The sequence below is a fragment of the Phoca vitulina genome, unplaced genomic scaffold, assembly GCF_004348235.1.
Source record: "Phoca vitulina isolate PV1807 unplaced genomic scaffold, GSC_HSeal_1.0 scaffold164, whole genome shotgun sequence".
Lineage (NCBI taxonomy): Eukaryota > Metazoa > Chordata > Mammalia > Carnivora > Phocidae > Phoca > Phoca vitulina.
Genome location: NW_022589867.1, coordinates 36,488 through 63,588, shown reverse-complemented (window position 1 = coordinate 63,588; position 27,101 = coordinate 36,488). Strand labels below are relative to the sequence as shown.

At 37.6% G+C, this 27,101-nt stretch overlaps 1 protein-coding gene across 1 annotated transcript in view; it reads left to right on the top strand.

Moving 5' to 3' along the window:
• LOC116628984 (integrin alpha-2-like) overlaps positions 1 to 27,101 on the top strand; it is a 74,941-nt gene that overhangs the window by 11,407 nt on the left and 36,433 nt on the right. The window contains exons 3-12 of the mRNA XM_032399282.1: positions 7,987 to 8,096; positions 9,051 to 9,142; positions 12,159 to 12,273; positions 12,446 to 12,573; positions 15,399 to 15,547; positions 20,306 to 20,456; positions 20,739 to 20,904; positions 22,906 to 22,982; positions 24,905 to 25,043; positions 26,498 to 26,643. Coding sequence (XP_032255173.1) covers positions 7,987 to 8,096; positions 9,051 to 9,142; positions 12,159 to 12,273; positions 12,446 to 12,573; positions 15,399 to 15,547; positions 20,306 to 20,456; positions 20,739 to 20,904; positions 22,906 to 22,982; positions 24,905 to 25,043; positions 26,498 to 26,643 — 1,273 coding nt within the window. The remainder of the gene's footprint in view (positions 1 to 7,986; positions 8,097 to 9,050; positions 9,143 to 12,158; positions 12,274 to 12,445; positions 12,574 to 15,398; positions 15,548 to 20,305; positions 20,457 to 20,738; positions 20,905 to 22,905; positions 22,983 to 24,904; positions 25,044 to 26,497; positions 26,644 to 27,101) is intronic.

Genomic DNA, 27,101 nt, shown 5'->3' with positions numbered 1-27,101 from the left:
CAGCTACATGCAAAAGAAACTTTCTTACACCATACACAAAAATAAATTCAAAATGGATTAAAGACCTAATGTGAGACAAGAAACCATCAAAATCCTAGAAGAGAACACTGGCAGTAACCTCTTTGACATCAGCCATAGCATTTTTTTCTTGATATGTCTCCTGAGGCAAGGGAAACAAAAGTAAAAATAAACTATTAGGACTACATCAAAATAAAAAGCCTCTGCATAGTGAAGGAAACAAATAAACTAAAAGGCAACCTACTGAATGGGAAAAGATATTTGCAAATGACATATCTGATAAAGGGTTAGTATGCAAAATATATAAAGAACTTATGAGACTCGGGGCACCTGGTGGCTCAGTTGGTTAAGCATCTGACTCTTGATTTCAGCTCAGGTCTTGATCTCAGGGTCATGAGTTTGGGCCCCACACTGGGCTCCATGCTGGGCATGGAGCCTACAAAAAAAAAAAAAAAAAAACTTATGGCACTCAACATGCAAAAAACAATCCAATTTAAAAATGGGCAAAAGACATGAACAGACATTTCTCCAAAGAAGGCATCCATATGGCCAACAGACACATGAAAAGATGTTCATCATCACTTATCATCAGGGGAATGCAAATCAAAACTGTTTTGTGATATCACCTCACACCTGTCCACATAGCTAAAATGAACAACACAAGAAACAACAGATACTGTCAAGGATGCGGAGAAAGGGGAACCCTCTTGCACTGTTGGTGGGAATGCAAACTGGTGCAGCCACTCTGGAAAACAGTATAGAGGTTCCTCAAAAAGTTAAAAATAGAACTACCCTATGATCCAGTAATTACACTACTGGGTATTTACCCAAAAAATACAAAAACACTAATTCAAAGGGATACATGCACCCCTGTGTTTATAGCAGTATAATCTACAATAGCCAAGATATGGAAGCAGCCCAAGTGTCCATCTATTGATGAATGGATAAAGAAGATGTGGAATATTATTCAGCCATAAAAAAGAATGAAATCTTACCATTTGCAAAGACATGGATGGATGTAGAGAGTATAATGCTAGGTGAAATAACTCAGAGAAAGACAAACACTATATGATTTTATGATTATGTGGAATGTAAGAAACCAAAAAAATAAGCAAAGGGAAAAAAGAGAAAGAGAAACAAATCAAGAAACAGACTCTTAATTATAGAGAATAAACTGATGGTTACCAGAGGGGACGTGGGGGTGGGGGGATGGATGAAATAGGTGATGGGATTAAGGAGGGCACTTGTGATGAGCACAGGGTGACGTATGGAAGGGTTGAATCACTATATTGTACACCTGAAACTAATATTACACTGTATGTTAACTAACTGGAATTGAAATAAAAACTTAAAAAAACAGAAATAGACGATATCCACTGTTTTAAAAAAAAGAAATAAATCATAGCCACTGTTAAAAAAAAAAAACACTAAATCATTATGCATATGTGAAGTACTCTCCTTAGCACTGTGTAAAAATACATAGGAAGAAAATCAGGATTTTTAATAACAAGTTCCTCCCTACTTCTCTCCACTGCCTGTTTCTCAACCATTTCTCATCTGTCATCGATTAGCTTCCATGCATATTAGATTAGCTTCAGTCCATTTCTTCTTCTTGGCCAAGAATGCTATTCTGATCCCTTTTCCAAAATAATCATGTCTTTGTCTTTCATTATGGCCTTTAAATATTAGCCAATATCATCCTTTATGTCTTTTTCCAAAGATAAAATTCTCTTGCCATTAGGTTATCCTGGCAGTGCCATTTAACATGCTTACTTTGTCTATTCTCAGAGTTTGCTTTTATTTTAAACCCATGACATATATATTCCTTCTTGTTCTTTCATTACATTTTATTTTCACTAACTTGTAACTTAGTCCAATTTTTGATTCTGGAAAGGCATTAGAAGTCTGACTCTAATAATCTTACACTTTTAAGCTAAAAACTTAATACTTTTATAAGTAATTATTATGTTATTGCCATATAATTAAACCATCACTCAACACTATTAATGTAGATGTGCAAAATATCATGTCTCCTACCAACAAAGACCTTCTCTAAGCAGCCAGTAGGGGCAGAATAGTGAACCGAGTATCTTTTAGAACCCCATGAACCACCCTGGTGTTGATCCACCTACATTTGTTACACCATAGTTGTCCTTTTCGTTTCCACTAAGTTTAAATAATCTTTATGGCTAAATTTTTTCCATGGTTTCTGTTATTTATCATAAGTAAAAGTCTATAGTAGAAAGGGCACTTTAAATATCCCCAGCTCAGACTTCTTTCTCCCTTCCCCCACTCTGGACACAAATTTGTGTGTATACCTACAAACACACACACACACACACACACACCCATCTTTTGTGACTTGCATAGGGGATAGATCTGCTACTCCCAAATGTCTGGAGACCTTCAGTGATCTGTGAAAATTCTCCATGCCTCACTAGCTTGTCTTATAATTTAAAGCTTTCCACTGTGTTGATGCCTGAATGTCTGTTCCTGGAACAAAGTTCATTTACAAAAGTGAATGGGGCTTACATATGCACACCTTCCTGGTGGCCAGTTGTCTGAAACTTTTCCATCAGTCTAGCTCCATCTGAAGAGGGATTTGGGGAATACAAAGTGGCATGGGTGGAAACTGTTAATTTGTTTATGGCTAATAGGATGGGCAAACAATGAATACCTGTCCTCTAGAAGAGTTCTAAACAGAACTTACTCTGATAGAAAGAATCAGGGGTTTGGAATGAAAGGACACAGGTGCAGATCTAGACTTTGTTGCCAATTAGACGCTTAGACTTGTTTTTTTATAGGAAAACAGGAATAGTTATAACACTTGACCTCTATTTATAAGGATCAAAGAAGACAGTGTACATAAAAAGTACTTTATAAACTATTAAACAGTTTATAAATGTTATTTTTCCAAATTTTATCATTGATAAAACAACCATCTGCCTAAGCACCTTGTTGAAATGTACTATCTCATGGGCTTTGATTTAGAAAAATGTGGTGGTCTTAAAAATCATTCCTTCCCTTCGAAGAATGTAGAATTTATATCATCACAAGGCTTTAAATTGAATATATCAACTTTTGATTTTAACTTTAGCAAAACTGCATGTTGGATGAGTCAACATAACAGAATCAGCTTTTATTTGATTCATCTGTTTACAGTACAAAAGCTAATTTCCAGGCTTTTTATGAAACAGAACAATAGGCTTAAGATGTTTTAGCAATAATGAGGTTGGTGGACTCGACATCAGGGAACTGAAAGACCTTGAGGGTTTAGCCATCCCCTATTTAAGGAAGCCATCTGGCAGCCAAAGGAGTCTGAGGTAGCATAATGAAGCTTAGAAACTAAAATTTCCTTTCAACACATGCCAAAGGGTTTAACTATTAAATTTATAGCAACAGTATTTCCCAACCAGGAGCTAAAAATGAACTCTCTTTACCTGTCTTCCTCCTTCCTGGAGACTTGAAGTCTTCCCGGGTGATTTCTTTGCATCATAAACTCCTTTTACATTTCAAGCAGGAAGCAAGTAGCTATAGAGAACTCACCAGAACCCTTGTGTCGTGAGTGGCTTGGAACTAAACAATGTAAGGAACAATATTTATATTTATATACTATAGACTTTGAAATTTCTTATATTAATGTGTTATATACAATAGGCTTCTAATCCTAAGTAAAATATCCCCTTGGATGTCTGATAGATATCTCAAACTTAAAATACCTCACACTGAGCTCTTGAGCTCATCCTATCTCAAAATCTTGCTCTACTGAGAGTATCCCCCTTATCTGATCATGACCACTTGGTTCCTTTTAGTTTCTTTTTTTTTTTTTAAGATTTTATTTATTTATTTGACAGAGAGAGACATAGTGAGAGAGGGAACACAAGCAGGGGGTAGTGGGAGAGGGAGAAGCAGGATTCCCGCTGAGCAGGGAGCCCGACGTGGGACTCGATCCCAGGACCCTGGGACCATGACCTGAGCCGAAGGCAGACGCTTAACAACTGAGCCACCCAGGCCTCCTTGAGTCTATGTGTGTGTGTGTGTTTGCACGAGTATGGGTGTGGGTGTGTGTATTTAAAAACTAACCTCTCAAGAAATCCTGATGGCCCTACCTTCAAAATATATCTAAAATAGGATCACTTCTCACAGCCCTGTAGGAACCCCTCATCACCTCTTGCCTGGATTTTGCATTTGCCTCTGAAGTGCTTCACCTGCTTCACCTTGGCCCAATGCAATAATTCTCAACAAAGCAGTCTTCCAAATCCTTCTAAAATATGTCAGATCACATCACTACTGTGTTAAAAAATCCTCCAATGGCTTTCTCATGTCACTCACGGGCAAAGCCATGTTCTTAGAATTTCATATCAATCTTATGGGATCTGGCCCCATTACCAATCTGACCACATTTCCTCCCACATTCTTCCTCTTACAGTGTGGTCCAACCACAGGGCTTTTGCACTTGCTGTTCCCACAGCCTAGTATTCTTCCACCAGAGTCTTATGGTTTACTCCTTCACCTCCTTCGAGTCTTTGCTTAAATTGCACCTTTTCAAAATAACACCCTCCACACCACATTCTTATCCTTCTCCTTTTTCCTGTAAAGCACTGATCATCATCACGATATGTTTTATTTACTTATTAAATTTATTGTCTATCTTTTCCCCACTAGAATGTCAGCTTCATGAGACCAGAAATGTTTGACTGACTTATTCATTGACGTATCCCCAGTGCCTAGAATCAAGTCTGGCGCATAGTAGGTCTAGCCACCATGTACAGCCTCACAGGCTGCATACTTAACAAGGCCAGAGCACACTATTTATATGGAAATGGTATCCCCTGGAGTTGTGCAAAATCTCAGCCCCACAGGATTTCAATAAACGTTTGTTGAATAAAGGAAACATGTTTTGCCCTACTATCTTAAGTACATTCTGTCAATAATCTCTAGAAAAATCGCTAGTATTAAAGGAACACTTGCAGAGTTTATAGACTCACAGACCAAAGGAAGATATTTATAACAGCCCCTGGATTGTGGGTTTAAACTACCTACACCACCATAAATACTGTTTACTAACTAAACAAAGTATTTTGAATTCCACTGGAGGTGGGCAAATTGGCTGTGTTTTGGAACTCTACATAATCACTATTTCCCCACAAGATAATTGAACAGTAAGTGTTATTTTAAGTCATCTTGGAAGAATTCCCAGTTTCACTGTAGGAAAGAGAGTTTATATCTTGGGATTTTGTTTTGTTTTGAGAATCAGCACACACGACTGTTCATGCAGCTCTTTTGTCTGTTGTGATTACGTTAAATCCATTCCTTCAAAGATGTTTTACCATACTGCAGCTGGGTTTACTCACTCACCTATCCTATTCTCCACCTTTGTAACATTTTCTCCTGGCATGTTTCTTCCTGTTACAGCTGATTACATAAGATTTTATAGCTAAATATACCAGCCTCCCTCACCTTCCTGTCTGATTAATATAAGAATGTCACAATTCCCTTGGAGTAGCCACTGGTGACGTCGTAGCCTTTCCTTATGAGGATGAATTGTCAGGAACCAGGATTTCACCGAGGCCTCGGGTAGAAGCGAGGAGAGTCTACTGGAAATGTTGCCAATAAGGGAGGTAACAATGGTCTTTGAAACATTCTCTGTAGTCACTAGCATGACCTGGAGGCTACTAACTAATGTGGTTCACCATATTGAAAGAATGAGTCATATATGATGAGGACACCCTGGTTCTTTACCAGTCACCAAGATGATCTGGTTTTCCACTGTTACCTGTTGTCTTGTGTTAGAGTTTAATATGGCATCATACTGCCAGAGATTTACATGTTTTCTTTGAGAGATTTACAAGTACTTTCACATCCTTTTTGTTAAGAGGCACACAGTTGTGCAGATGTTTCTTTTTCTCTCTTCTTCCCATTTGATTCGTGTAGGAGGCCACAGCTCTCACAGCAGTAGTGGAGATGTCATATCCCCTCCTGAATGTGAGATTATCAAATCCCAAATTCTTTGGTGAGGTTGGAGGAAGTGAGGTGGGGAGGTGTGTCCAGGGAGCACTTAGTCAAGAGGAGACAGCAAGTAGCCTTTTGAGCTTTCTCATTGAGAAGTAGGTAACACCATGATGGTGCTTTACTGCTGAAGACTTTGGAGAACAAGATGGTTAAATTTTAGGTGAGAAACACTTAATTTTTACTCTTCAGTGTGTTTTTTGCCCTTGGGCTGGTGAGGATGGATGGAAAATGTGCATAATGAAAGTCACCCAAATTACCACATTTAGTATTATTTGAACGTGATCTGCTCTTACCTACATTATGAACAGTACAGCCTGGGCCCACAGTGTGGATGTGCTCTTACAAGTTGACCTTGGCTGGTGTCCTTCCAGTCCATAGCCTCCTTACGCACCACACAGCCACACCCTCATCATGGTAGACATGGCCTGACCATCAGTTTCCAGATCCACTCCTTGATTATCCTGGAACGCAGCCCATTTGTCCAGATAGTTTTCCCAATCTGGGCACTATGCCAGGCCTTTGTGCAGCTAAGAGGAAAGAGAATAAGCTAAGGGTTAAGAGCTTGGGCATCAGAATCAGTTATACTTAGCTCTCACTTACTGTGTGAATCATTAACTGTCTTCCAAAATAATTGGTATTTTCTTCTTTCCATGATTATTCACACTCTTCCCTCTGCTGAGAATGATGACTGCCACCTTCATCTTTCAATATCCATTTTTGCATCCTCTGACCATTTTAACCTTTGTTCCAGAGAGGAACTTATTTATATCTTTCTGTTCATTTGTATTGTTATTGTTTTACTTGTCATGTATCTTAAATAGTTTTACTAGATTTAGTAGATTGCACCTTAGTCTTTTTGTATCCATTGTGGCACTTAGTGTGAGGCACATGTTGTTTAATCAACAATGATAAAATATTTTTGCAGAAGGCTCATGAAAGAATTTAAGTTTCATCTAATCTGCCCAACCTTGACAGGGAAAAAAAACATTGAATCAAATATGCTTCCTTAGTAACTGAATGCTGCTGAGTAATTAACCTACTATAGATTCTGAAGATCAGACTGTTTACATGGACTCTTTCTGTCCATTCTTCTGTAACCAGAAATGTTAGGTGAGTGTCTCCACAGGGAAACATTTAGTCTCTAGTTGGACAAGCTGGGTAGGAAATGAAACTAACCAAAAGGAGGATGGGAGCACCAGTCTCCAAACTCTGCATCCTGTGTTCTGGCTACAAACACGTTACACATAAAGAAAGCTCCACAGTATATTTGCTCTGTGTTTTTGCTAAGGATCCTCTTATATAGACAATAAACAGTAAAACCACTTAGATAACTCATCTGTTCCCTAAGTAAATTAACATATGAAAATACTTAGGACAAGAAAAGCACTCAACAAATGTTAGTTTTTGTTTTGGTTTTAATATTGTTTCATTCTTTAAAGTTGTGCTGACCAATATGGCAGCCGCTAGCCTCATGTGGCTACTGAGCCCTTGAAATGTTACTTCTCCGTACTGATTTGTGCTCTGAGTATAAAACACACTGAATTTCAAAGACTTAGTATGGAAAAAAGAATGTCATATAGCTCATTAATAATTTTTATTTATAATGATTGCATCCTAGTTTGGTATATCAAGTTAGATAAAATATATTATTTAAGTGAATTTCACCTTTGCTTTTTATTGTATTAATGTGACTACTAGAAAATTTTAAATTACATATGCAGATCACATTTGTGACCTGCATTATATTTCTATACTGTATGCAAATATTCATTAAGAATCTTGATCAGCTAAGAGAAAAGGAAAAAGAACAAATTATAACTGAACAAATAGGAACTATTTTCTTATTAAGATTGAAATTAAATGTGGGGGATTTTTTCATTGTTTTGTGGTCAGTTTTAAACTTTAAGAAACTATACTAACATTTTATATCTAATGAAAAATAATTCCTATTTCTAGGTTACTAGTTGGTTCACCTTGGAGTGGCTTTCCTGAGAACCGAATGGGAGATGTGTATAAATGTCCTGTTGATCTGTCCAATGCTACATGTGAAAAACTAAATTTGGAAGGTAAGTAGTAATTAGCAATATGACTTTTTACAAGTAACAAGATCTCATTTGATGTAACTCTAATTAAAAAAAATAACAAAATCAATCATAGTCTGTCTTGAAGAAACATAGACAACTTTTTTGCCTTTATTATCTTTAGTCATATGGGGTCCAATTGTATCCAAATTTCCAACACAGCTTAAAGACCTGATTTAATAAGATACATGAGAAATGTGCTGCCTCTTGGACCATCTACTCCCAGACTGTGGACCAGTTTCCATCAATGTTCAGGATTATTTTGCTGATTATTTATAGATATCTAAGTCTAACCATACCTCTTTCCCTCCTCAAAACAAACCATTAGGTATAGACCTGTCAATACTAGTGTTGCTTTTAGAGATGCTAAGAAACACTCTGTTGCATTCTAATAAAAAAATTGTCACTATTTAGAATACTTTGTAATTATTTGTATTTATTATTTTACATGGCTAGTCTCATGATTTCCTTTTAAAATTCAGTCATTAATGTTTTGGGCCAGATTCTACTGTATGCATTTTTTGATAACACTTTAAGGATTTTTTTTTTCGGATCCATAATAAAACATTAGATGAAGCTGTTGTGACCTTGAAAAGAGTAGGTTGGCAAATTGTAGACCGAATAGTGTCCTCAGGTGTGTATTGTTTGGCCAGCATTTTGTTTTTAAAAAATTTAAATTTAAATGCCTATAAGTCATGCCCTTTACAGTCACTACCCCCTAATATCTGACATTCTGTAACCTCACTCATTTAAGTGTACAAGCTACCAGATCACTGAAGGCCTCCTTTCTTTACATGTGATTATGTAATGTGAGTACCTGGATATATGACACTAAATTCAATGCTACACATAAACATCAGTGTGTGGGTCTTTTTTTAAACAAGTTTAAATAAATGGTGAAGATTTATTCACTTTTTAAAATATTTTTCCCTTTGAAAGCTGCCACAAGCATTCCCAATGTTACTGAAATGAAAACCAACATGAGCCTTGGCTTGACTCTCACAAGGAACATGGGCACTGGAGGATTTCTCGTGAGTGTTTACCTTTCAAATTCCCATCTATTTCAAGAAAGTATGAAGTTAGTGTCTTCTCACCATCCCACCTATCAAATCAAATCTTGACACTTAAATATTAGAGTTTGCTTTTGGATAAATCATCCATTGTGGATATCCAACATGAAATGCCCATCTGTTGATGTATAGACTTCTTAAGATATTCAGCAAAAGCATTGCCACAGAATGTCTTAGAAAAAAGCAACACAAGGAACACCGATTCTTTGCCCTTGGAAAGTACTCTTAGCATTTGTTGATAGTAGCAGAATTCCAGGTCTCATTTCTCCTTCCCGTAGGAACATTCAAGATAGGTACTGCTAATTCAGAGAGTGGATTTCAAAGCTGAAGAGTATTTCTGTCTTTAATCCTTTGCTGTAACTGTTGGTAAATCTGATACCATCTAAGTCATGGCTTGGTCTCTTCTTATTTCATATTAGTGTTTACTCTCATTTAGTTTCTAGAATGCTGAGGAAAGAATCACAAATCAGTGAGAAAAAAATACCTTCTTTAACAAGCGGTCTGGGGACAATTAATTGGTTAATAACTTGTATATTCAAATATGCTTTCAAGTGAATTAAAGAGTTAATATTAAAAACTGGAAGAAAATGGAAATTTTCTGAAAGAGGGAAAATTTTCTGAGCTTAGAACTAACAGGAGAAATAATATAGGAAATTGTTGAAAATATCTGACTATATTAAAAAATGAAAACCATCACATATCAAAAAAATTTTTAAGGCAAATAAAAACCCAATTTTATTAGACATTTCCACCAGCTCATAGATGATCCTAGTTATATCGCCCTGTTAAAATAGCCATAGAATGCTTAATTTAACTTCACATTAGTTATGGCTATATGATTGACATGCTAACTTAAAAGCCTATGTGTATAATAACTAAATTATTCTAAAAATGTAATCAATTTTTAACAATATCATTCTACTTTTACTAATAGATACTAGTATTCAGACATTGGTATTCAGATATCAGGTATTGCTTATAATATGTGTAATTCAAAGCAAAATGAATATTGCAATGAATCTTCACAGTTTATGATATCCTAAAGTCTTTATAATAGCGTTGCTTTCCTCTTTTTTTTTTTTTTTTTGTTTGCTTGTTTGTTTTTAAGGTTGAATAAATTCAGGAAGAGGAACATATTGAGATATAGGGATTACAGGTTGTGCTTCAAAATTTTAATGTGTGACTTCAGGTAAAGTAATTTAAAATTGCTAGAGAATTTAAGAGATTAATTTAACAATCAATGTAGCAAGCAGAGAAGGCGCAAAGGTGGAGGGAGGGAGAGAGAGAGAGGAAAAAAAGAAAGAAAAAAAAGCCAAAGCTTCCTTTACATACCTAAAAGGTCAAAATCTTAAGATACTCTTAAGAATTATGTGGAAAAGACTGACAATCATCACATTTTTTTTTTAAACTTCTTAAGTTCTGGGCTTAAAGCAGGAATGTAGTTCTGGCATTAACAATTGGCATATTCTAATTTCAACTTCTAAATGCTGTTTTCCATTGCTTTTAAAACAACAAAAAAAAAGATCTTGAATATTTCATGAGTTACTGTTTTTCAAGGTGATTTAAAAAAGAACGATTGGGGATGGGGTTATAGGAATCAATAATTGGTATCTGTTATTTGGTAAACTAACCAAAGCCGTCAATTGTGATTGTCCCCTAACTAACTGGCAAAATGAACCAGTTTTATAGGAGGAAGAACTATGGCTTATTCATTGAGCATGAAACATGACCACAGCTGCTTTTCCTTCGAGCAACCAACAATTAAACTGGATCAAATAAATTCCCTTTTATTCTTCCAATTGCTTTTTGCAAGTTCACACTTTTTTGTTAAGCTTTAATAATTGATCCACAGCTTTACCTAATGTTAAACTTTGTAGGTGCTCTTTAAGATCTTGTCTAGACTTCTCTTTCCCATTTTTGTCCTTTTACATCTAGCAATTTTAATATTATTTAATGTGACGTTTTCTGTGTGATTTAATCACAACTGAAGCAGGAGTTCTTGGCATTCAAGGGCTGCTGAAAAAGAGAGATTTGAGGCTGGGTTGACGGGACTATGGAGAATTGTAGTATGTCTGGTGCGGGCAGGGAGACAAGTGGTAGCTTGGATGACCTAAGGTTTTATGTAGTAGAAAAAGGGGGATCAGAAGTCCTCAAATAAATACTTTAGAACAAAGTCAGAAACTGGCAGTTCATGAACATCATTGTGTTTGTTGAGCCCATAGAGTTTTTTGTTTTTTTTTTAATTGAATTTTCACAAAGAATTTGTCCTCTCAGGCTCTCCTTGAAAATTGGAAAGATCTGGCAAGGCTGGTGATGGGCAAGAGCCATGGTGGCTGCCCCTGGGTTCTTCATTCATCATGGCGTCTATACCAGCCCAGAACACTCCTAGGTTCCTGCCTGGCCCTGGGGCTTGTGGGCCTATGGTTTCCGTTGAATAGAATAAGAGGTAGTAGACAGAGAGCATAGTAGTATAGGTGAATGGTATAATCTTTGTTCAAGAATAATAATAGCAATGAAGTTGGCTCACAATTATGTAGCATTTTGCTATTTACCCTGCACTGTTCTAAATGTTTTATATCTATAGACCCACTTAATCTTTACAACAACCTTAAAAGGTAATAGGTATGATTATCCTCATTTACAGATTCAGCCCCTGAGGCCCAGGTAACTGAGAGACCAAAGAGGAAAGAAAGCACCTGCTTTCTCTAGCTTGGGGGGTGACCAGAGGGGCTTCTCCCTGCACCATCAAGACCTGCCTCCCAGCCCAGGGGCCACCTTCTTTCTCCCTTACTTCGGGTTGTTCTTTCTTTCTGAGACACTTTCTCTCAGAGGCTTTTTTTTGATCTGTTAGTTAGTTACAAGAGTTGACAATTCCTAGTATCTGGTAAAATCATAGAAATGATCTCTGAGTTTTACCAATGGAGACGTAGAGGACTCATGTTTTCCATGTTTTGTCATTGCTCTCATTTCTCTGAAGACGTGTGGGCCCCTGTGGGCACAGCAGTGTGGAAGTCAATATTACACAACTGGGGTTTGTTCTGACGTCAGTCCCGATTTTCAGCTCTTGACCAGCTTTGCACCTGCAGTTCAGAGTAAGTGATGAATGTGCAGAGGGTCTGAGCAATGCCTTACATGAAGGGGGAAGGTGGGATTTATCAAGTGCCACCCAACTCCTCAAGTCCATTTTACTTTGTTCCATTTGCATATGAGTGTGAAGACTGAATTACCTATGGAAATCTGTTTCTTTCATCTTTTCCTGTGTAGCCTGCCCTTCCCTCATAGATGTTGTGGTTGTGTGTGATGAATCAAACAGTATTTATCCCTGGGATGCAGTAAAGAATTTTTTGGAAAAATTTGTCCAAGGCCTGGATATAGGCCCCAAAAAAACACAGGTATGGATTTGAATAATGCATACACTAACCCACAGCTTTCTTTCTGAGAAAATATTGTTAGCTATGACGTCTTAATTTTTGCATTTGTCAGATCCCCATATTAAATGCATTTAATGGTAATCTTGACAGTTAATTGAAACTTGTACTACATTGACTTGTTCTGTCTATGCCTTTGCCCAATGCTGGTTTTTGAGATTTGAGACTTCTGTTTCTGACACAAGCATCGGATGTGGGATAGAGCATTTTTTGTGTGTGTGAGAAAGAGAGAGAGAGTGGAAGTGGGGGGAGGGGCATAGGGAGAGGGAGAGAGAGAGAGAGAGAGAATCTCAAGCAGGCTCCACGCCCAGCACAGAGCCTGACTCGGGGCTCGATCTCACGACCCTGAGATCATGACCTGAGCTAAAATCAACAGTCGGATGCTTAACTGACTGAGCCACCCAGGAGTCCCTGGGATATAGCATTTAATCCTCTTTAGTTGCTTATTTTTCCCTCCTATAACTCATGAATTTATTAATACATTTTAAAATCCTGTATGTATTTTTTCTTGACAGCCACTTGGACTAATAATTTCTTTTTATTGTTTGCTGGTAAAACAATTGTCCTTGAATTCTGGGATTTTTTATAAAGAAGTCCATAGACAGTATAATCCTATCTTTTATTATTTTTTAGTCTTTTATCATATTTTAGTCTTTCCTTCCTTTTTTACACAGGACACGTCTTTTAAATAATTTTGTGTAGCTGCCTGTGTTTTAATGAGTCTTTAATTTGCTTTACTGTCTTCTTGAGATAGGCATCCAAAACTCAGGAACAGAAGCTTCTCACTTTCCAAAAACCAAATAGCATTTATTGTTAAAGTTTTGGGTCTTTTTTCTTTCTTTTTTATTGGATTTGCCATTTCATGGCTCATTCTGGTTGTAGAACCAACATCAACAGGAACCAGTTCACAGTTACCAGTGTATGTTTTTGGGTTGTTCCTGTCATCTGAGGCCTTAGTGTCCAACATCTAGTAACAATTGTTGGAACATTTCCCCTAAATGCTTTGCAGTTAGCTATATTGAAATTTGATTTTCTGCTTTCCTGTATAGTATTACAAAATATTATTATATGTTTTCCCCATTGACATTGCTTTTCAATACCTAAAGGACACTAATGTCCCCTGAAACTTTGGAGGTTTCGCTGTGTGAAACTTCTGTGAATAAGACTATGTGTAGGGGCACGTGGGTGGCTCAGTCAGTTAAGTGTCTGACTTGAGCTCAGGTCATGATCTCAGGGTCCTGGGATCAAGCCCCACATCAAGCCCCATGGCAGGCTCCATGCTCAGCAGAGTCTCCTTGTCCTTCTCCCTCTGCCTTTCCCCCAGCTCGTGCTCTCTCTCTCTCAAATAAATAAACTCTTTTTTAAAAAGACTAGGTATGGCACTGATTTCTGTATAGCACCATCTTAAGGCCCATCATAAGAGAAGTTTTCCTAAGTATCTGCTTATTTTATGTCTCTAAATGGATTACCCCCATTACAAGATTTACTCTATTTCATAGTCTCTCGCAAGGAATTTATGGCCTTCCTCTTCTTGTCTTCCTACCCTAATACATCTTCTTCATCTCTAGAGGTGCTTTACAAAGTCTCTTTTTCTTCCAATCTAAATTTGACCTTTCTGTAAGTCCTAATATACTACATTTCTTTGAGTCTTCTATGCATCACTCCCCTTTCTCACACCGAAGTTCTGGGGCTGTCATGGGAGTTACTAACATCTTCCTCTCATTTTAGACTTTCAAATCCTTAGAGTTATTTTTGATCCATCCTCTCTCTCAAGTCTTACATCCTATCCTAAGGAGAAGGTTCCAGCAATATCATATTTTTCACTTCTTCCTAATGCCTACTTGATTGCTTCCTAGCAAAAGTAGCTGATTGAACTCAGAAATCCAGGCCTTGCACCTTCCACCTTCCTTACAGACTGACCTCTATTTTAGAGACCTTTTTACCACTAATCTCCTATTGCCACTTCCTGTTCTGAAAGCCCCCAACTCCTAGGCATAGAGGATGATTTCAGTGCTGAGAACCAGGATGTTAATAGAAGTGTTTGGCCTTCTTGATCTAAAGGATTAGGATATGTGCCCCAGAATCTTGTTCAGAAGTTGTTCTCTCTGTCAGGTCTTTCAAATAAGACTCTCCCTAATGACATCTTCTCTGAAGGCCAGAAACTTCTTGCCCACATGCTCATATAGCAGGTTTCTTCCAAAAATGCTGAAGTCTGTGATTAGAGGAAATCCAGAACAATAAATTGACTGTGTTGATTAGCTCACTGTTTTGTTTTGGGTTTTTGTATTCAAATCTAATTCTTTGTTTAATATGCAAATATTCTCAATTGATGAGCTGTTATCTTCCATCTATGACTGCTTATAATTGTTTGCTAGCTCATATCCATTGTTAATTAGAAAATTTATATCATTTAATCTTCTTGTTAATGAACTTTATTCTAATATTTATCCATATTAAAATATTACAAGACAGTGCTTTAAAATCTATTACTAGATAATCTATAACTATTATAGTTGAAAATATGTAACTATTACTCTTGAGAACCAAATTATACCAGATAGGACCTCATCTTGCTTATCAACAAGTACTGCTGCTTTTTCCTGACAGCCTCTAACAAAGAAGTCATTCTATTGGAAGAAAAATAACTATTCTTAAAAACAAAATTGGAAATGATTCCCTTATACTATCAGCCCACATCCAGATGCACTTTTGATTTTGATTATATTGGTTAATTAGAAATTATTTATAACTTAATGACAAACCTTTAATGAACTTCTGCTTTCTTGAAGGTGGGGTTAATTCAGTATGCCAACAATCCAAGAGTTGTATTTAACCTGAACACTTTCAAAACCAAAGCTGAAATGATTGAAGCAACATCCCAGACATACCAGTATGGTGGAGACCTCACAAATACATTCAAAGCAATTCAATATGCAAAGTAAGTTATGATGCTAATAGCCCAATATTTTGATAAAATAGAAGTGCTTGTAAATAAGAAAGACCAAAAAAAAAAAAAAGACAAAAATAACGTACCTTGTACTTAACACTTAAATCAGAAGTAATAAAGAAGAAAAGTTCAAACGTTCTGTCACTTGAACACTTTGAAAAGGCAATAGGAAATGAAATTTTAAAATCTTTGATTTCTAGGACTTTTAAAAGATATTCCATGATTTTTTTTAAAGATTGTATATGCGGGACGCCTGGATGGCTCAGTCGTTAAGCGTCTGCCTTCCGCTCGGGTCATGATCCCAGGATCCTGGGATCAAGCCCCGCATCGGGCTCCCTGCTCTGCGGGAAGCCTGCTTCTCCCTCTCCCACTCCCCCTGCTTGTGTTCCCTCTCTCGCTGTCTCTCTCTCTGTCAAATAAATAAATAAAATCTTTAAAAAAAATAAAATAAAGATTGTATATGAAGTAGATGAAACGACATTAAAAGACCTTAGATTAAGTAGGAAATGGAGCAATCTGCAATTATTTGTTAATATTTATCAAGGCCACAAACGACTTGAGCTAATGGAGCACTTCATGCATATTAAGAAGGGTCATAGAATCTTAAATGTTAATGACCTAGGAGTCTGAATTAAATGGAATGGGTTCACTATGCTTATTACAACCCAGGGCAATTTGAATGTTACAACTATGCAACGCTCTTAATTTTTAGCTCAGTTTCTCTGTTTTCTCAGCACTCCTGCGTTCATCTTCACTCTGTTTTAATCACGTACCTTTACAAAAATGCTAAAGATTCTCCTATTCTTAAAAAATAAATGAGAAAAATAACTCACCTTCCCTTAAACCCACTTCCTGCCTTTGTCATTGTGTTGTGCATTTCTTCCTTCCACTACCATACTCCTTGAAAAATTGTCTTTACTCCCTCCCTCCACTTCCTTGAAACATATGGCTTGCCACCAGGTAAACGTGGGCCTCTTTATCAGCCAGCAACCCAGTGGTCCTGCCTCAAACTTCATCCTCTTCAGCTTCCCTCACTATCTGCTGCTGATGAGCACACACTGCTATTCCAGCCCCGGTTGCTATGACATCACAAACTTTTAGAATCCCTGCCAACTTTCTGCAACAATTTTGCCTCTTCATTGGCTCCTTTTCCTATTTTTTCTTCACTAAACAGAGACCTCTTTTTTTGTCTCCCTTTCCTCTTAGGCATTGTCTCCACTCTCATGGCATCTCCATTAGCCCTGTGTAGGTCACCACATTGCTATGTGGTCAGCTCTGAGCTCTCTCCCAGAATTCACACAGGCATCCAGCTGATGCTGGAGATGTTTAATTTGGAGTGTTGGCTCACTTATCAAATTCAGTACATCCTAAATCAGCCTTATTCTTTTCCCTACCCATGCTCACGACTTTTCCATTTTGATTCATGCTACTGCCTTTCCCCTCAGTCATTCAAAGTAAGCACTTGCAGGTTTTCTTTATTCTTTTTGTTCTTCCTTGGTAGCACACGTCTGGCCAGTCACCATGTATCCTGTCTTTCCTATTTCTGCATTTCCTATTGTATCTGCCCCTCCTTTTTTCTGGGTGTATATGCTAGTTGCTGTTTCTATCAACTGGTGACTTTCCCTATATGTCTCAAAAGTGGATTTCCTACAAGTGGATTGATTTGGTTAATCTCTATTGTCCCTATTGAGATGTTCTTTTGGGCCACACCATTTCACAGGCTGTGGCCAGTCAATAGGTCAGTTGCTAACTGGCAAAGTGCCCTTTATGGCCTAGTAACCTAGACTCAGAGGAACAGTAGGTTGACATGGAGAATGGCCTAGAAGGAGCTACAAACTGCAGAGGGCCTGTGTTTTCAGCAGGAAGTATGGATGTGGTATTTTTCCCTGGAAGGAGCTCAGGGACCTGGTAAGATCTCCTCACAAAAAGAATGGCCACTGTCTGTTAAGATGTGACTTTTTGGCTTTTATCATCTTTTCAGAACTTTGATTTTCTCTCCTGTACCATCATCTTGCTCTTACCACTATTTCCCAAGCTAATCGAAGCCTTTCCATTGTTAGGAGAATCACCTAACTTCTTACTCACACCTTCCAGAAGTTAATTACCTTTTCTTCTCTTTTCTTTTCTTCATTTCTTTCTTTCTTTCTTTTTCTTTCTTTCCTTCTTTCTTTCCTTCTTTCTTTCTTTCTTTCTTTCTTTCTTTCTTTTTCTTTCTTTCTTTCTTTCTTTCTTTCTTTCTTTCTTTCTTTCTTTCTTTCTTTCTTTCTTTCTTTTTGGTCTGTTTCTTTACAACATCAAATAGAATTCTGACACTCTTTTAGTAAATATTGCCATTTTCCATTTATCTTATTTCATTGACTGTCTATGGTTATGATTTATTATTCCAAGACCTGAAGTTAATCAGAACAAATGAGGCACAGTTTCTACCCTCAGAAATCTTATAATCATACATGAATTCTACCATGTGTCATAAAGAGTATAATTCACTCAACAAGTATTTCATGTGAGTACTGTATTCAAATTTGTCTGGGTGACAAATATGAAATATTTTTCTACACTTCAACATTCTGTTGTGTAGGAAAGTTTTAGGGAGTAAAATGATATTCTCAGTTTTAAACATGTTGAAATTAAAGTGTCCCTTGCACATTCAGGTGAAAATATTCAGCAGGCATTGAATGGATAAATATGAAATAGGATGAATGGAAATAGATGTAGACTTTAAAGTGTCATCATACAGGTGGTAGGTCGTCCAAAGGAGTGGGTGGCATTCCCCAGAAAGAATGTGCAACAGCAGTATCCAATAGACAGGAACAAAGTTGTTAGACAACTGGATACCGATCTAGAAACAAAATAAAGCTGAATTCCTGACTCACTCCTTGAATCAAAATAAATTTCAGCTGCACCAAAATTTAAATCTAAGAAAATGTAATTATTAAGGGACTATGAGAAACTTGGGAAATTAAAGAAACAAGTCTAGAGATAAGAGGTCCTTTTAAAATACCATGTCAAATATAAAAGAATACACATAAAAAACTAATAAAATTGATGTCAAAATATGCAATTTATATACAGAGGTAATACCACTAAAATTTAAAAGATTAATGAACTGAGGAAAATATTTGTGATATATATGAAAAAAGATTATTTTCTTAATTAACAAAGAGCTCTTACTAATTAGAAAATAATGAACAATACAAAGAAAAATGGTCAAAGATAAAGAAAAATCAAGAGTTCATAGAGAAAAAATACAAAGGGCTAATAAACATAAAATATTCATTATCTCTTCATAATGAAAAAAAAACACATATTAAGACAATTATATATTCTCACTTATCAGAATGTCCCCAATTTAAAAGTTTAGTAATCCTCATTGTTAAGGAAAGGAGATGGAGATACTTGCATTCTTTTACATTATGGAAATACAAATTGGTAGAAATTTTTAGAGTCCAATTTTGCAATATCTTTCAAAGTTTGAAATGTGTAAATCTTTTGTCCCAGTAATTTCACTACTAAGATTTTATCCTACTGATACATTTGGAAAAGTATGCCAAGATATATACACAAGGACATTTATTACAGCATTACTTGTAAAACTCAAAATGGCCTAAATGCACAATAATGGAGAATTGGTTAAACTACGGTTACCCCCAAATAATGAAATATTATGCAGCCATTAAAAAGGAGAGCTTTGGAGGCACCTAGGTGGCTCAGTCAGTTAGGCATCTGCCTTTGACTCAGGTCATGATCTCAAGGTCCTGGGATCGAGCCCAACATCAGACTCCCTGCTTAGCAGGAGTCTGCTTCTCCCTTTCCCTCTGCCCCTTCCCACCTCACTACTTGTGCACTCTCTCTTGCTCTTTCTCTCAAATAAATAAATCAAAATCTTAAAAAAGAGAGAGAGCTTTGTATGTGCCTATGTGGAAAGATCTCCATCAAAATGAAAAATTACTGTATTGGGGCACCTGGGTGGCTCAGTTGGTTAAGTGTCTGCCCCTAGCTCAGGTCATGATCCCAGGGTCTTGGGATGGAGTCCTGCATCAGGCTCCCTGCTCAGCAGGGACCCTGCTTCTCCCTGTCCCTCTGCTGCTCCCCCTGCTTGTGCTCTCTCTCTCTCCCTCTCTCTCTCTGTCAGATAAATGAATAAAGTCTTTTAAAAAAATGAAAAATAATTGGCTAGACTATGTCCCCATTTGCATGAACATTTGAGGAGTAGATTACGCATATACATCTAAATAAAATGTTTTCTATAAGGAAACAAACAGATAAAGGTGGTTACCTTTGGAACAGTGGCTTGGTGTCAGATTTTTATTTTATACCTTGCCAAATGCTTTGACATTCTTTCACCAAGTGTATTTATTACTTTTTAAAAAGCAATTTCATATTGAGAAAGTAAATGCAGATCCAGTGAGTAATACTGGTGATAGGACTGAATATCTTTGCTCTGTTGATTAATATTAATGAATTGAATTTTGTTATCAGAAGATAATTCTAAGGATTCTTGATGTAAATACACACACACATGCCATAGAAACTATGGAAATTATTGTTAATGCCAAGTAAGATTTATATATATTTCCCTATAAGCTGCAAATAGAATGTAGGTAAATATGTCACCAGACCTATAGAGAGAAATTCTAAGTCACAGTAGGTCATGCTCAAAGAAGTTAGTTTCACATTTATATTTCTAACCAGAGGTCCACATATTAGCTTCATCTTTTGATAGTGAGTCTTTAATCTTATCTGCCACAGAGATTCTGCTTATGCAGCAGCGGCTGGAGGACGACCGGGTGCCACCAAAGTAATGGTGGTTGTGACTGACGGTGAATCGCATGATGGTTCAATGTTGAAAGCCGTGATTGATCAATGCAACAATGACAATATACTGAGGTTTGGCATAGCAGTAAGTAGATTTTCTTTTTAGTTGTCTTTCAGTGGATGGGTAAGTGCTCCTTTATAACATCACTTCGCAAGACTGCACTTTCTCATTTGGTGCTCACAGCTTTATAGAAAAGATTTTCACTCTGTCTCGCTTCTTGTTGATTTTCAGTCCTGTTGATGAAGGGGGTGTGGATTTACTTCTCCAGAGGTCCTATTGTGTTCAGAAATAAATACTAGAAAGTGCTAGTAGGGATATTGGAGTACAGCTATAATGACTTTTTTCCCCTCTTCCTCTATTTTTAAGGTTCTTGGGTACTTAAACAGAAATGCCCTTGATACTAAAAATTTAATAAAAGAAATTAAAGCAATTGCCAGTATTCCAACAGAAAGATATTTTTTCAACGTGTCTGATGAAGCAGCTCTACTAGAAAAGGCTGGGACACTAGGAGAACAAATTTTTAGCATTGAAGGTAAAAGAACATCTTTCAAAAACTTTTTTCAAGAATTCTTGATTTTATTACTGTATTCTTGCTCTGTTAATGTTAACTTATATACCTTATATGAAAAGAACTCCTATGAATCAGTAAGAAAAATAGACAACATGAGTGAGTTGTTCATAAGATACAAATGGCTGATAAACATAAGAAAATATTCCCAATTTCAGTAATTATTTTAAATTGTAAGTTAAATCAATGTTACTTTGTGCCTAAAAGATAGTAATATATAATCTTGGAGATATTATGGGGAAGCAAAGAAGCTCATACACTATTGATAAGATTATAAATTGTATAGCTTTGGGGGGAAGACAATTTAGTAATATCTACTATAACTGTGAACAGTTTTACCTTTTTACCCTGCATAGTTTTTATAATCTAAAAGTTTTACCTTTTTATACTGTTACATAATTTCTGAAATTCTTGAATTCATTTACAACAAACATGTATACTTTTAAAATTAGAAAAACATAGTGAAGATTTTTAATAGTTCAGATTTCAAGGAAACTTGTTATTTCCCAGATCTACAATAATTTACTTAAATGGCCTTGGAAGGTCTAGTCAGTGTAGAAATACCACATATTCAAGAACTCACTGTATGGAACACACTTCCCAGTTGGTAAAAAGTCCCCAAATTCTGGTTCCTGGTGGCTAACCCAAATAACTCTCAGCAATAAAGAGCTTATTTTATTGAGCACCTATTATAGGTCAGGTTCTCTTTCAGAAACTTGGTCCAAGGGCACTGCTTAAATTAAGTATTCATTCCTTAGTCTTATCTTCACCTCCTGATTATCCACCGGAGACTTCTACCCAAAAAATATTATTGCTTCTTTAAACATCCAATGGTACTTCTGAGTTGTTGAAATAATTGTCAAAATCTAATGTGCCTTGAGATAATATAAAATAATATAAAATTATTTGGCTACCTATGGTATGACTTATGCTTGTTTGTGGTTGCCTGAACATGAATAATCACAATGCAACCTAAATGCTAATTAGAAATGATTTTGTGCCTTATCTGCTATTTTGGATTTTGGGGAAGCACTGCTCTACTTTATTAAAAATTATCTTGGGGCACCTGGCTGGCTTGGTCAGTGTAGCATGCAACTCTTGATCTTAGAGTTGTGAGTTCGAGCCCCATGTTGGGTGTAGAGATTACTTAAAAATAAAACCTTTAAAAAAATTATCTCTACTCAACCTGTGTGCATTATTACATCTTCTAAACAAGTGACTGTGTCATATGGTATACATTATATATATCACTCCTCTATATCCAAGTGGTAGTCCAGGAATTTATTCCTTTTTGTGAAGATTAATGAAGTGTAATCATTTGACCACACTGTATGGAAAATTAATACTAATTGAGTCCTGTGGTTTGAGTGTCAGAGGCAAGCACATATGTAGAAAGAGGACAAACTTCCTAACTGGTAAAATTCCTACTCAGTCTTGAACCCTGGATCCTGAAGCCTAACCCAAATATCTGTTTGGTCTTCATTACACATCAACTGCCTGGCTCTTCCAACTGCATCTAAGATGTGTGTACACTTACTAGTACCAATATTTAAAAGCTAAAAATTCAGTTAGTTTTTTAGCTACTAATAATAATTTTAAAAAAAGGCCATCACTTCAGGTTTTATTTTACCTCATCCCGTATGTTGAGTGTTTTTGATATCAGGAACATCATAAGCATACCAATAAGTGCATTAATGCATAATCAAGATTAACATCAATTTCAAACACTACCTTGGAAGTCTTGTGGGTTGTTGTTAGAACACTTCCTTAGTGATTTCTCCCTCCCAGAATTTGCCAGCTCTATATTTTTGAGCGAACATCAGAACACTGTGGGGGTATGTGTGTGTGTGTGTCCATATATGTGCATGTGCACATGTGTTTGTGTGTGTATGCACATGCATGTGTGTTTGAAAATTTGATTTAAAAACTGACAGTGATATAATTCTTGAAATTACCATCTCCCAGGTACTGTTCAAGGAGGAGACAACTTCCAGATGGAAATGTCACAAGTGGGAATCAGCGCAGATTACTCTCCTCAGAACGTGTGTATATCACATAACTTCTGGCCATGCTGTCATTTGGCTGAACACTTTGGGGCACAGTAGCTTTATATATAGAATGGAAAAAACAGCCATCTAGTGATCAACAGTTCTGATTCCCAGTCATAGTCATTCAGTTTCTTTGTGCTGCTGATTTGTCATCTAAAAGATGAAGGATAATAACGCCTTCCCTTCCCTGTTTCATGGGGATTTTTTATGGAAAAAATGGTAATATGCAAGAAAGTGTATGAGTACTCCAAGGACAGGCACTATATTAACTCAAGGGATTATCGTTGCAGGAATTTCCTTTAAATCAATTAACTACTGGAAAAGTTTATTTAAAAACACAAACTCTTGGGGCACCTGGGTGGCTCAGTTCATTAAGTGACTCCTGATTTTAGCTCAGGTCATGATCCCAGGGTCTTAGGAGTGAGCCCACCCCATGCTCAGTGGCATGTCTGCTTGAGATTCTCTCTCTCTCTCTCTTCCCCTCCCCCAGCTCATTCATACACACTCCCTCACTCAAATAAATAAATAAATCTTTAAAAAAACGAAACACAAAACACAAACTCTTGTCATCACTGCCACTCTTGAATTCTGAGGTGCCAAGTATCTCTTTTCAACAAGCAGAGACAGAAGATAGTTGAAAAAAGTGAGAAGTTAGGAAACATGTGAGATGGAAAGCTTTCTTAGCTCAGAAAATGTGTTCTTCCTTCTCATAAACATCCACTTCCACAGGTTCTGGTTCCAACTCTGCTCAGGGTCCCAGTGGAGCAGCAGGGGGACACAGAATGGGCAACACTGGAAAAGCTTAGGGAACAGTATGAACTCAGAGGACTTGATTGCCAGAAGGACGGACCAGGAATGGCTTGGTTTTTTGCTCTAGAAGTAAAGGTGCTGACTTTGTCTGGATCACCAATCGTTAGGAATGCTCGTAAAAGTTATGGGTTTTTCCCTCAGAAATATCGCACACAACTTCCTGAGGTTTTTGTACATGTCCTGAAGTCCCTTCCTGCACCCTGATGTGGAGTCCCAAATTTATGACAGGCATTCACACAATTTCATGGTCTCTTGTCCTCAAAATGGGACACATTTTCCTTTTTGCTCTATTTTTAATGGCTTGTATTTTTCAATCCAAAATCCATATCTTTGATGTTTTCTGAGATCTAAGATCAAAAACTTAAAAATAATAAATCCCATCCTGACAAACCTTGCCCTCTACGATGACTTTCAGCTTTGACGATCCTGGTTGGATTTTGAGTCAGTCCAGAGCATCCTCTCCTGGTTTGTGTACCAGCCTCTCCTGGTGCTGTGCTGACCCATGGCTGTTCTCCAAGTAGATAGAATGTCACCCTATGGTAACCTTTTGTAGCTCTGCTATCTTCCAATAGATGGACTAGGATATAGATGATGGAGGAACATTTGAGAAGGAGTCAAGAGGAAAGAGGAAGAACATTGGAAAATAGAATAGGTCAGAAGAGAGCCTCCCAAGAGGATGTGGCTGGATAGCAGCAGGGCCCCACCTCTCCTCCTCTGCCAGCCGCACTTCCTACTTCTCAGGCATGCCTCACATCCCACCCTGAGCTTTACTCATGAGTATGTGGGACAGGAGGCTCACAACTGTTTGGCATTTGTCCATGTACACCTTTGAATGGAAATTGGAAGCTGGCTATGTGCTCCTCCTGTAGGGTGGTAGAGATTTATCTACAGAATGTATCACGGTAACATGGCCTGGGGGAAGGCTGGTTTTCCAGCACAAAATATAGTAAAACAATGTGGACATATATCAGCATACATTCATATACGTTTTACTTCATCATTTTCTCCTTAAATCTAGGCCATTTATTTCAATGTTTTGCATACGCTGCATTCTTGTGCTTTAAAGGTAGTTTGTGCTCATGATCTTCATTTTTCAATTATTTCAGGATATTCTGATGCTGGGTGCAGTAGGAGCTTATGCCTGGAGCGGGACTGTTGTCCAGCAGACATCTCATGGACATTTGATCTTTCCTAACCAAGCCTTTGACCAAATTCTGCAAGATAAAAATCACAGTTCGTATTTAGGTAAGGCATAGCAGCATTTGACTCAGCAAATTTAAGTTCCCTTTTTTAAAACGAGCCCCTTGCCGAATCTCGGGATCTGTTCAGCAAAGCCCTTGAAGTGTCATCTAATTATTATATTTATTGCACATGTTTATGTTGCCTCTTTGCAAATCGGGCCTTATCCTAAAACTTTAATGACACACCGTATTACACTTGCTGATCTCTTCTGGCTGTTCAAGCAGCTGTGATTGTGCTTCTCTAAAATGGAAATAGTTCCTAAAAGCCAATATAGTAAGTGGTAGTCTTATATTACTTTAGAGTTCTTAGTCTTTTTATTCCTATAATAAGCAGCCACGGATTTTGAGCACCTACTATGGGACAGTTCCTGAGCTGGCAAATCTATCTACATAAACATTTTAATCTTTCCAGGGACGCCTAGATGCCTCAGTTGGTTGAGTGTCTGACTCTTGATCTCAGTTCAGGTCTTGATCTCAGGGTCATGAGTTCAAGCCCTGCATTGGGCCCCAAGCTGGGTGTGGAACCTACTTAAGAAAAAAAAAAATCCTTCCAACAACCCTTTGAAGAAAGTATTATTATCCCCATTTTACTTTGAGAGCCCAAGAGGTTAATACCTTTCCCAAAGGTAAATAACTTAGTAAGTGGCAAATCCAGAATTCGAACCTGGGACGGTCTGATTCCAAAGCCTATGTTCTTTACACTGCGTGACATTACCTTTTAAATTCATGTAATTATCCATTCAAGAAATACTTGTTCAGTGCCAAGCTCATGAGCGGCTGATGGGACAACCCCGAATCTAGGGCCTGGTTTATAGGTAGGTGTCCTGCCTCTGCAGGGCAGTGCTTCCGTCACAGGGCAGGAGCAGTTCATCTTAGGAAAAGGAAGATGAGCCCGCAGTGATGCGCCCGGGGACACTGGGAACTGTGCATCCCCCGGGAAGGAGTGCTGACAACAGCGACTCCCTCCTTGGCCTTCTGCGTTGAGCTCCTCTCCAGCACACAGATTCTACCACTTCAGCTAACGAAGAGCGAGCCCTTTGGTGCGGGTGCCCCCACTTTAGCTAACGACCCTGTGACCTCACCACCATGTCTGTTGCTCCATAAAAGCTGGAGATGAAGCTCTGAGTAGGGGTGGAGAGGAGTTGCATAGTGTCTTGGATTGTCCGTCTGTCTGTGCCTGCCTGCCTGCCTGCTGGATTGCCCTTGTCAGTAAGTTACACCGAAAAAAAAAAAAACAAAAAAACCTGTAAACTATACGGAGCGGCTTGCTTTGTGTTTCAGCATTAAAATACCTTCTCAGTCTGGAGGATACACTACTGACCATTCTCCACCTTCTAACACACTCCCCCACCCCCCACCGTGCAACGAAAAAGGACCTCTGGTCATCTCTACTAACTTTTCGAGCCTATCTGGCTGAGCATTTCAACAGTCCCTACTCTGCAACCTCTTCTCTCCTAGGTTACTCTGTGGCTGCGATTTCTACTGAAAAAGACCTCCATTTTGTTGCTGGTGCTCCTCGGGCAAATTATACCGGCCAGATCGTGCTCTACAGTGTTAATGAGAATGGCAATGTCACAGTTATTCAGGATCACCGAGGTGACCAGGTAAATGCCATGGTGTAGCAGGTGAAATTGTAGGGACGACTGGGGCAGAGGAGGAGTGGGAGTTGATAGAAATGGAAACTAGCATTTATTGAGTACCGACCTGTAGCTGGTTCTGTAATCTGTATTTACTTGAATATTCCTTAAATCAATAACTGGGTGATGGGCATAAAGGAGGGCACGTGATGTCATGAGCACTGGGTGTTATATGCAACTGGATGAATCACTGACCTCCACCTCTGAAACTAATAACACTATGTTAATTGAACTTAAATAAAATTTAAAAAATATATATATTCCTTAAATCTTCACAACACTGAGATCTACCATCCTCTTCTAACAGGTTACTGAGAGTTTACTTTCCTAAGGTCAAATAGCTTTCATGGGGTTGAGTTGTCATTAAAACCCTGTCCTGTGCGGCCTCAAAGCCTATGCTGTTTGGTTATATCCAACTGCAAGGT